The sequence below is a fragment of the Alexandromys fortis genome, unplaced genomic scaffold (assembly GCF_014885135.2).
Source record: "Alexandromys fortis isolate MF-2015 unplaced genomic scaffold, M_Fortis_MF-2015_v1.1 scaffold_18, whole genome shotgun sequence".
Lineage (NCBI taxonomy): Eukaryota > Metazoa > Chordata > Mammalia > Rodentia > Cricetidae > Alexandromys > Alexandromys fortis.
Genome location: NW_026067897.1, coordinates 2,087,065 through 2,098,952, shown reverse-complemented (window position 1 = coordinate 2,098,952; position 11,888 = coordinate 2,087,065). Strand labels below are relative to the sequence as shown.

At 42.1% G+C, this 11,888-nt stretch overlaps 1 protein-coding gene across 7 annotated transcripts in view; it reads right to left on the bottom strand.

Annotated features, from left to right (window-relative positions):
* Nucleotides 1-2,240: 2,240 nt before the first annotated feature.
* The window catches only part of Osgin2 (oxidative stress induced growth inhibitor family member 2), a 16,086-nt gene continuing 6,438 nt past the window's right edge, over nucleotides 2,241-11,888 (bottom strand). The window contains exons 1-6 of one of the 7 annotated variants that reach the window (XM_050164539.1): nucleotides 11,273-11,412; nucleotides 9,613-9,712; nucleotides 9,374-9,510; nucleotides 8,445-8,636; nucleotides 5,022-5,113; nucleotides 2,241-4,020 (exon numbers count right to left, since the gene is read on the bottom strand). In XM_050164539.1, the coding sequence (XP_050020496.1) occupies nucleotides 2,988-4,020; nucleotides 5,022-5,113; nucleotides 8,445-8,636; nucleotides 9,374-9,478 (1,422 nt within the window). In that variant the 5' untranslated portion in view covers nucleotides 9,479-9,510; nucleotides 9,613-9,712; nucleotides 11,273-11,412 and the 3' untranslated portion in view covers nucleotides 2,241-2,987. Of the gene's footprint in view, nucleotides 4,021-5,021; nucleotides 5,114-8,444; nucleotides 8,637-9,373; nucleotides 9,511-9,612; nucleotides 9,713-11,272; nucleotides 11,428-11,888 lie in introns of those variants that run through there. The other 6 variants (XM_050164559.1, XM_050164584.1, XM_050164549.1 and 3 more) reach the window with 6 other exon arrangements.

Here is an 11,888-nt window from a genome sequence, read left to right as displayed (position 1 = left end):
ATGGACCTGGTTTTGGTGGGATTCCTGAGCACAGTGACTGCCTTTTCTTCTAAGATTCAAGTCTGTAAAGTAGAGGCAGTAAGGTTGTCTTTTACCTAAAACATAAAATAACAGGAAATGAATTGTTTTTCAAATATTTTAATATAGAGAAGTGGATCTTAACTCTGTATATTGTACATTGTATTCTACAAAGTATAACAAATCTTTTATTACAAACTGAAAGGTTTCTGGTCCATGGAAATTCTGCCTCTCTAGCAATCTTGCCTTTTTTAGTTAGAATATAACATAGAAGCAATTAAGGTGTGTATGTGTGTGTTTTAGGGTTTCTGTTGCTCTAAAGGAATACCATGACCACAGCGATTCTCTTATTTAAAAAAGAGGGAAAAAAAGTCTTTTCTTGTTTTACATACCTAGTTCCCTCTCCCTCCCCTCCTCCCCCCCCCCCCTTCTACCCACCCCATTCCCCACCTATTCCTCAGAGAGGATAATGCTTCCCAAGGGGAGTCAACAAAGTCTGGCACATCACTTGAGACCGAATGAAGCCCCCCCCCCCCATATCTAGGCTGGACAAGGTATCTTTCCATAAAAAGTAGGCTCCAAAAAGCCAGTTCAAGCACTAGGGGAAAATCCTGACCTTACTGCCTGTTACCCCATTGACTGCCCCGGCCACACAACTGTCCACCACATTGAGAGGGCCTAGTTTGGGCCTATGCAGGTTCCTTGCTGTCAGTCTGGAGTCAGTGAGCTCCCACTAGCTCAGGTCAGCTGTTTCTGGACCGTAGCAATTCTTACAAAAGAAAACATTTAATTGGGGTAGTTTGCATTTTCTCAGGGTTAGTCCATTATCATCATGGTGGGACATGGCATGCAAGCAGACATGGTGTTAGAGATTTAGCTCAGTGTGCTACATCTTGCAAGCAACAGGAAGTGGACTGAGACACTGGGCAGTATCTTGAGCATATATGAGACCTCAAAGCCCACCTCCACAGTGACACACTTTCCAACAAGACTACACCTCCTCCAATAGGTCACACCTAAAAATGCCACACCTTTTGGGCGATCATTCCCTTTTAAACCACCACACACATTTATTTGCTAGGTCTTTCTGGAACGTGTGTGTGTGTGTGTTGTGTCCCTTACATATAATGCTTGGGACATTCTACCTGTTACCAGATTTCAGAACATAACTACATTTTATAGAGACAAGTTATAAATATCATGACTTTATTCTCATCCTGTATGTTACTTTCAAATTCTTTGCTTATGAAATAGGAAGCCTATGTCTAAACTGCTGCTCCTTCTCTGCACAGTGAAGGAATAGGCACTAGAGGTTTCTAGTCCCAGATTCAGGGGTTCCTTTTACAGGCTGCAGAGGTGTCCCAGTGATGGAGAGCACTTGCTTGATGGGCAGGCACTCTTACCTTCTGAGCTACGTCCCCAATCCAAACTTTAAAGTTTGGTAAAGTCACTTTTGCCTATTTTCTTTGATTTTTTTTTTTTTTTCCTATCACACACACACACAGAGTACTCGTTGATTCCAAGACTTAATGGTAGACCATAAGATTACATTTTAATATTTCCATAATACTACTTAAAACCCCCAACTTTATAAAGTATGAGTCAGGTGGTCTTCCCCCATAGGAATATCAAACTCAGTTTATTGGAGGAAGTATCTTTTCGCATTAAACTACCTTGGCAACTTTATAAAACCTCAGTTATGATTTATTATGTTTACCCATCCTTCCTTCAGACTCCTTTCCTTGAATCACTGTAACCGTATGTCAGCCTTGAAGCCCAGGACTCCTGTTGAAGTGCGTGTGCAGGTGTTCACAGGTATGCGGAGGCTCAGACTTGGTGTTGAAAATCTATTTTAAGAAGCTGAAAACAAATTCAGTGGGCATCCTAGATAGAATTATATCCCCCAAAGTGGGGGGGGGCGACTTTGAAAACTTCAGTTCCCCAAGAACTCTGGAAGATCTGTTGTTAGCACTAACACATTTCACTGTCTGTATGAAAATGCAATTGAGACTATTAGAGGAGATAAATCAATAACCAGGGTGTGTCATTCCCTCGAAGTGAACATTGTTACAGATTTCTGAGAACGGAAAAAGACACAATCTTATTTCCCACATCAACCTCTCTAATAATTCTAGCAAACCCACAGTATTCTAGTTCCAGCACTTAGCATGCCCCGAACCTTCATTCCATTAATAGAAATTAACTCAGTGTGCACACAAGGGTCAGTAGTTCCGTCCACAATTTATTGAATTGAGAATCAGATTCATTAGATGTTACGGTGACTAAACAGAATAAGTCTGTAAAAAGGATCCTGGTGGATTCCTGGATGTCAGCATTATTGACGTGTTACATTATGAGAAAGTAAGGATATCAAATACCTACCTAGGTTTTAACAGTAAAAATATTTTTAAAGACCATCATATTTGGTAATAAATTAGGTTTATATAGCTGCTAATTTCAAAATAAATAAAACCTGAGTTGGAAATGCTTCCTTGTATCCTGCCCCAGCACACACACTCTATAGTTTCACGTAGGCCATTGTACTTCACACTTCATCTAGTGACTATACAGATAACCCTTGGGGATCCTGTAGAATGCAGTCAGCCTAAATTCCTAATGAGATACAGAGGAAGCTGATGCTGCTGGCCCTTGGACCATCCCTTGAGGAGTAAGGTGACCCAATATGAACTAAATATGATTTCTGTCTTAATGACTGGCTTTATAAATGCCAAGTTAGAAAGGAGCATCCTAGTTCAATGAAAGCGTGCAGTACACCGAGCTGGCAGTGCTTGGATCTGCCTGAAAGTGACACCTTGATACACTTTAGTACAACTTGGGACACCAAGCTTTGTTAACTTTAGAGACTAGCAGCTGCAGGCTCTCCCAGTTAATTCAAGCCAATACACTGCAAACCACTGTTAAAAACCTTTAATGGTTAAGTGTCCCTGTAAAGTACTCGTGAATGTTCTTTAAGCTATCCCGTCTCCTCCTCCTCTTTCAACAAACAAATGCTGCTTTTTCTTCTGTCTCGTAGCCAAACAGCGTGTAACAGCCAGTGCCCCTCCCTTTAAAAATCGAACAAAATTGTCTCCAACCAAAGGGCCCAGAGCGAAAAGGTTGGCCTCTTTCACACACTCATAGGTGTACGCATCGACCTCCACAGGGTTCCCCTTGCAGGTTATTGGCCGGCTGGAGTGGCGGCCTAGGTAACACCCTTGTTCCTTCAGAAAGGACAGGTTAGGATGGGAACCGATCAAGACCACAGCTGCGGACAGCTTAAATATTCTCTTCAGTCCCGAGTGGCTCTCAAGAACGCACTTCATGTCTGACTTGAAGGAGAGCACACGGTGCTCAGGAAAGCTGGTGTACTCAGACACAGCGTCCGAGTCTGCGGAGTGTGCCTGAGTGCACATCATGTCGTACACTTTGTGGTACTCAGGATACAGCTTCTGGGGAAGCTGTTTGAAAATTAAGCCTGGGTCAGTTACTCGTCTGCGGAAGACATGGATCACAGGGATGTTGTTGTTGTAGGCACACAGCACCGCGTCAGCCGCGGTGAGGCCGGAGCCCACGATCAGCACTGGGTCCACTCTGCCACACAGCTCCCCTCTGTTGACAGCAGCACCGAACTCGGGCAGTGAGTGGAACACAAAAGGAAGCTCTTCCCCCTCCACTTCCAGGTGGGCAGGAGAATCCAAGGTTCCTGTTGCAAGAGCTACATTCTCAGCGAAGAGGCAAAAGGGAACATGAGAACCACCTGCTATTCGCTGATAGCCTCTGATTTCCCAGTTTCTCTTGATAAATTTTGACTTCTGGTTTTGTAAACGCTTTGTTGAAATATCTCTGTCTTGACCACCATTATCACCTTGGTCTCTGTAGAGTTTCGATACAGAGGTTATATAAGTATTCTCTCTGAAATTCTTCTGAAGACCCATGACATTCACATATTGTTTATAGTAGCGAGCTATTTCCTCTGGCATAACACGGTCCCCCTTTAAGTTCCTGCAGATGAAAAGGAAAAAGAACCCATGAGGAGAGCACTTTCTGCTTCAGGTTACTGTTCGAGCTAGGAAGCTTCCGTATCTTAGTTCTTCCAGCACTGCGCTAGTTGACAGTTACCCTCGTGCTTTATAAAGCATTGATCTCATTTTCTTACCCTAGTCGGAATGGCAGCCATTTGTTCGGGAATGTTATTTTCAGGTGTGTGACTTTTGTTTATGCTGCATTTGTTTAACTCTGTGAAGCTGTGGTTCTTTGCCTGTCTAAAACACCTGATGGTCCTGATAAAGAGCTGAATGGCCAATGGGAAGGCAGGAGAAAGGAGAGGCGGGGCTGGCAGGCAGAGAATAAACAGAAGGAGAAATCTGAAAGGAGAGCATCAGGGTGCCACCCAGCTCCACACACACCACAGAGAAAGTCAACAGCCCGGAGGGAAGAGGTAGCCAGCATCATTTAAGTTAAGAAAAGCTGGCCAGAAACAAGTAGAGCCGAGCCAGCTAGTTAAGTAAGAATAAGCCTCCATGTGTGATTTATCTAGGAGCTGGGTGGCGGACCCCCAAAAAGTCAAAAGAATAAAATGACACACTACAGTCATTAACAAAACACATAACAAATGCTAGTAAGAACACAACTAGTCTAGTCACTGGTCTAGGACAATCTGTATGGAGGGTCTCCAAACACGATACCAGACCGTTCATGACAGTTACACCACCTCCGGGTATGTATTTACCCAAAGGGCTTCACGTCAACAGAGCACAGAGGTATCTGCACATCAGCACTGATTGCATCACTAGTCACAAGAGTCCAGCACAGAAACCAGGTAAAGGAAACAGCACATAAAACCAACGGATTACCCCCGCCCCCGACATAAAGGGTAAAGTCACACAACAGGAAAATAGATGCAATAGAGATACCGAATTAGGTGGATTGTCTAACACAGCATGCAGATACCGCGTCCCCTTTTCTTCACACATCAAGGAACTCTAGTATAGCTCGATCTTTACCTTCGTTTGCTTGACATCCAATCTTTAAATTTAAGTCCAGGTAACTCCATCCAATTTCCAAAGCTTATTGTCAACATAGAGCCTTCCATATTCTAGTTTGAAAGTACAGATAAAGAAAAGCAGTATTACCTTTTGAAAACAAATACAAGGTACAAACTCAGGCCATATAAAGTGTGCTCCCAAGAGTGGTGTACAAGCACTATGGATTCATGGATTCTGCTTCCAGACATGAACAATAACAGTCAACGACAGAAAAGCGGTGCACCTGGAGTTAATCCTATTAACGCAATTAACTGTTTTCAGAAATAAAAGCACCTTATGTTTTCTCATTTATATTTCCTCTAAACTTTCACTCTAATAAGACCTTCATATATTTTCACCATTTGATATTACTTGTAGTATATATTTATGAAACAAATAACAGCACTAGCTTTGGTCTATGATCAGAATAATTAAGATATACGTGTTAAAGAACAAATCAGCATTTTTATTTCTTAAAAAAGAAAGTTCACTAATTTCCAAAATTTTATTTTTTCATTTTGGTATTTTTTATGGATTTTTTTTCTTTTTAATTAGACTGCTTTTCTCTATCAATTATAATTTTGAAATCTGAACTAAGCTGGATATAATATAATCACTCTAAAAATAGAAAAATAATCAGCGGTTGCCTAAGAAACAGACTCAACTCAGCACTGGGTTAGTTATCATCAAGAAGTAAACCTCTCAAGCTTCCTCCACCTACTTCTGCTTTGCTCAAAACAAAGCAAAAAAGCCAAGGGCCAAGACACCTTCCCAATCACCATTAGGTCCCTTCAGCTCTTGTGGACAGAGGCTCTGTTCTCACAACTTCCCATTTCTACACAGCCCAGCACGGAGAATGGGCACATTATAATACATTATATTCAGTCACATGTATAATTTTTTGACACAGGGTCTCACGTATCTGGTTTATTTATGCAATTTTTAGAAAGACAAAATACATATAATGGTTTGTATTTATGTGATGAGTGACCTGTCCACACACACACCAGAAGGGGGCACCAGATCCCACTACAGATGGTAGTGAGCCACCAAGTGGGTGATAGGACCTCTTAGCCACTGAGCTATTTCTCCAGCCTCAATTTCTTAACACATGGTCTCATATACACCCGTCGGGCCTTGAATCTATGTAATGTGTACACCATCGATGCCAGCTGCCACTGGGACAACAGTGCCCTGATGGGCAGAGGTGACAAGCACTGTCCACTGGGACGACAGTGTTCTGATGGGCAGAGGAGACAGAAGCACTGTCCACTGGGACGACCGTGTCCTGATGGGCAGAGGTGACAGAGCACTGTCCACTGGGACGACCGTGTCCTGATGGGCAGAGGTGACAGAGCACTGTCCACTGGGGTGACAGTGTTCTGATGGGCAGAGGGGACAGAAGCACTGTCCACTGGGACGACCGTGTTCTGATGGGCAGAGGAGACAGGAGCACTGTCCAAGTGTACGTGCAACAGTTCTTCAAAGATGCAAATGCAGTCTGGGGAGTGTACGGGGAGAAAAGGAGATGACAGCCTAATGACGAAAAAGACCATCAATGTTCTCCAAGGAATCAAAGTGAGAAGTGTTGAACTCGGCCAGGCTGAGTCACGGTTTTACATTTCTAAAAAAGGTCAGTCCCTGCACAGCCTCTGAGATGAGCTGATGCCTGTGGTATCCTCTACTTAGTGCGTGTGTATCTGGGTAATGCTGTGCCTCTGTAACCATGGTAGTCCCTCCTGACTGTGAACTACGGTGATTACTAGTGCACTTGACACAGACGTCAACACAAATCTACATGCAGATTGAGGCTTCAGCCCCGCTGACAGAGTATTTGCTTAGCATACACACAGCTCTGCTGTCCCCGGCACCTCATCAACACACCTGGAATTCCAACACCTGGGAGTTAAGGTAGGAAAAGCAGACGTTCAAAGCCGTCTTTGCGTCCCTGAGAGTTTAGGGCCAGCCTAGCCTGACTGACATATCTATTTATCTGCGGATACCAAGTTTCCCTGCCTGGCGGCTCTGCGGGCAGGTTTTCACACATGACTAACTACTGGGGATTTCAACACATCTTCAGCAAACGCAAGATTTCAAGAGCAAGAGCAGCAGCAGAGGACAAATGGTGACCCTGTGGTTGAATGAGAACGGCCTCTCCAGGCTCACACACGTGCCTGCTTACTGGCCAGCCGGCGTCATCATTTGGAAGGATCAGGTGTGGCCCTGTTGGAGGAGGCGTCACTCTCTCTGCCTGCTACCTGTGGATACTGACGAAGCTCTCAGCTGTTTCTCCAGCACTGTGCCACCACGATGCTGCCACGCTCCCCGTGATCACAATGTACCAACGTTCTGAAACTAAGCAAGCTCCCTCTGTAAGAGCTGCCTTGGTCATTTGTCTTTTCACAGCAACAGAACACTAAATCACGAAATGGGCTTAAAGCCAGGCTTTATAGGTTCTGGAACTGTGAGAAATGTCTTTTGTTCTAATTAAACCTTTCATTTACAGTATTTTTTCATTTAAATCTTGAAAATACATGGAAATAGTTGCTGGGGACACAGCTCAGTGGTTAAAAACACAGGTTGTTCTTCCAGAGGACCAGGGTGTGATTCCCAGCACCCACAGGCAGCTCCCAACCATCTGTAACTCCAGTTCCAGGGGCTCAGACATCCTCTTTTAACTTCTGTGGGCGCCTGCCACCTTCATGGTTGTACACGGACATACATGCAGACAAAACACTCACACCCATAAAATAAACCTATCTTTTTAAGAAAAAAAAAAGAAAGAAAATTCATGGAAGTAATAGACACTGGTTTTCAAAATACCCTGCGAAATTTTTCTAAGCTCTAAAGAAATTTACTTTATTATGAAAAGTGTCCTCTTATGTTTTGGTGTGGGAGGGTGGTTATTCAAGACAGGGTTTCTCTGAATAACAGCCCTAGCTGTCCTGTAATTAGTTCTAAAGACCAGCAGCTGTCCTCAAAACTCACAGAGATCAGCTGCCTCAGCCTCCCAAGTGTAGGGATTAAAGACAAGCGCCACCACCACTGCCACCTGGCTAATTTTTTTCTATACAATTTATACAAGGTAGTATAGATCCGCTCTAAGACTATATCATTAAGAAAAATCTGGCTTAACTACCTATAATTAGTGTATGCTAAAGACTCAAGTTGGAAGCCTGACATGATGGTACACGCCTTTAATTCCAGCAACTGGGAGGCAGAGGCAGGTAGATCTCTAAATTTGAGACTAGCCTAATCTAAAAGTGAGTTCTAGGACAGTCAGGGATATTCACAGAAACCCAGTCTTGGAAAAAAACAAAACAAACAAAAACCAAGTTGGCTTTATTAAGGCAAACATAACAAACACTTCACCCTGCTCTAACGGGAGAACGTCATACTCACGTGCCACGCCCCCCCAGGCGGGCCCTTCCCCAGAACTAAGTGGGGGATATAATGGTGCTGCTCCAGCTTCCAGTGTAGCACAGACGGGTAGTCATACCCAAAGTCCGCATCTGGGTGAAGAAGCGTGTCAAACAGCACTGCCACGGGATTGGAGGACCGGCCCTCCAGACCCTCGGATAGGTACTCTAAGTCCTGAATGGAAGGGGAAAGAGAGAAAGGGGAGCCTGAGAAAGCCAGGACTTCCAACTCAACAGTTTCCAGAGAGTGAGCGCATTCATAATATTTTGCTTGGCAAAATAAATGTAGGCAACGTTTAGATTTAAAACGAGACTTTAAGAAAAGCCATTTAAGAGCTGAGGCCACCGTGGCACAGGGATGTCGGTAGGATGGGAAAGGCAGCGCTTCCCAGGCTGATTTCAGCACAGAGAACATGTCAGACCCTCACCGGCAGGCTACAAAGCGCTTTTTTGAGCCTGAGTCCTTTCACTAGAACCCATATTTGAAAGCCAGGCATGGTGGGCCATGCTTCTAATCACAGCACAGTGGAGGGGGCCATGGAAGACTTCTCTCACTCACTGGCTAGGCTGCCTAGCCTACTAGGTTGAGATTAAGGCCTACGAGAGACCTCACTTCAAAAAACATGGCGGACAGTTGGAGAATTAACACAAAGTTAACTTGTGGCCTACATGAGGGCACGCGCTCACTCTCTCACATAAACCTGCAGCCACAGGTCACATAAAATTTTTAAAAACTCCACTAGGAAATAATTTGGGAATTTTTGCTCAAATATTCAATATAATTTAGATATGACATCAGAATATATTTATAAAGCTAAAATAAACAGCATTATTTAGAATGAAGGATTTACAACAAAGAAATATACTTCTTTAGGCATTAAAATCTTCTAGAACTGACGCAGCACACGATACCTGGTCAACAATGGAGAGATGCCTTGCTTCCTCTAGCTTACTGTGTAAGATTGAGTTTGGATGCATGGCTTCCGGTGATAAATACGGTCTGTACCCTGACAACATATATGACAGGCATATTCCTGAAGGTCCATTTCCTGTTTTAAAAAAAGTAAAATGACGTAAGTTGATCCTCTTCTTGCTTGGCGTTTCCCCTCACCTGTTCCTCCTTCTTCAATCAACTAAAACCTGGGACTCACACACTTCTGACCTCTGTCTTCTGTCTTTCAGTATCTCGTCACTTAAGGCTTCAACTCTGTGTTACTGACTTCCAAAATTACTTCTCTTGGATGACCTGTTCTTGAGAAATACACATTTTATAGGCTACTTCTTTATTACAACTGATGTAGAATTGGACTAAGGGCAGGAGAGACTGCTCAGCAGGGTAAGGCTCTTGCCACCCTTAGTAATCTGAATTAAATCTCTGGAACTCACACAGTGGAAGGAAAATCAATTCTTTCAAGTAGTACTGTGGGCATACATGCAGGGATGCACACACACATTTAAAAAGAGAGAGGGGGGAGATATTTAAAAAAAATCAGGAAAATTCATCAGGCAATATCCTCAAATACAAGAAAAGCCATTTGACCAAACACAGCATTGCATTTGGGAGTTGAAAAAATATAGTAAATTTGAAAGAGGCAAACTTCAACATGACATCGGTCATGTTAAAACAAAACTAAAAAAACCAGAAACTCATCACCATAATGGATGGTGTGAAGGAATGAAATAAAAGATGCACAGATTGGAGAAAAAGAGGTAAAAACAAAATACTGAAAATACTGTTTGCCAATAACATGATTATCTATATAGAAAATCCCAGGAATTGACCTCTCAAGATCCCAGAACGACAAGTTACAGCCACAACTGAAGAACACAAGTCAATATACGAAAGTCAAACACTCTTACACCAATGAAGAACGGAATTTGAAATAAAAAACACTATCGTTCACAACTACATCAAAAAAAAATTTAGCATAATTTTAACAAAATATGTATAAGAGCTACATAAAGAATGCCACAAAATTTTGAATAAAGAAATAATAATTTTAAAAAGGCCTAAATAGATGATACGTTATTCTATGTTCATAGATAGGAAGCCTCAAAATTACTGTATGTTGTTAACTTGATCTGTAGACTTAATGCAATTCCAATAAAAAACTCATTAACGGTAAGCTTACTTAAATATGTATTCTAAAACATTTTAGAAAGGTAACGGTTCAGAATAGCCACCATAATGCTATCATCTTGAGGCAAGTCTTGTGTGACTTCAAGTTTGAACACTAGATGAAAATATAAATAGCAGGTAATTATCAAAAGTTTCAAAAGTCTGAATTATTGAACACCTTAATTGTAAGAGTTGTAGATCCTATCTGTTGAGGTGATACAAAGGACAGGAGTGAAATAATATTTTAGGTAATCATAAATGTCGCAGCAGAGCACAATGTCACTGCTACTGCATTCCAGCATGGCCTCTATCATAGAAGTCAATGCTTCTCCAAAGACTTGGTGATGGTTATTTTAACAAATCAAACAGCTTAATACTTTATAATTCTGTCCTTAATTATCTGTCTCCATTTCACAGAAGCATCCCCTTATATTTTTGTTCTTTTAAGGTATTTATTGGTTGTACATATTTGTGAGGCACAGGGTAGCGTTTTAATGCATGTCTACACTGGAGATCAGAGTAACATACACATCCCTTCAGATGTGCACCAGTGTTTATGGTAGGAACATGCAAACCTCTACTGTGTTAAGGTGGGGAGCTTCTTCAATACAATGTTAGAACATACACACCTTAAAATGATAAAAGCCGTAAAAGTAGTAACTAGCTTTAAGAAATGAAATACAGTAACTTACCAATTATTACCACAGGTAAAGTCACTGATGAATCTTCGAGTAAAGAAGTTTCTTCAACCAATGGCATCCCTTTAACTTTTGGCCCCAAATTATCACCAAAATATTGCACTAAGGAATTGAAAATCTCTCCTTCCGTTTCAGTATCACTATAGTCTCTTTTTTTAAAAAAAAAAAAAAAGTAAAATTATAGTTAATTTAGGTTTATAAAACCCATTTTTTCTCATAGTCTACTTAGACAATAAAATATCCATCACGTTACATAATGCTTTCCACAGTATAACATTTCAAGTCCACGAGTCTGAAGTAGCCATTTATCTCATATTAAATATCTTCGAAGCAAGTTAACTACTGAGTAAACTTTTTTCCACGCTAAGGAAATAGCTTAAAGCACCTGGTTGCATCAGGCCCTGAGTTCAATCACCAGAGTCACATAAAATGGCTGAGCACTATGTCCAATGCCTGGGGCTCACTGGCCAGCCAGTCTAGGCTGGTTGGACAGCTCCAAACCCGCTGATGAGCCCATTGAGGGGAAAAAATTGTTTAAGACAGACACAGAGAGAGAGAGAGAGAGAGAGAGAGAGAGAGAGAGAGAGAGAGAGAGAGAGAGAGAGAGAGA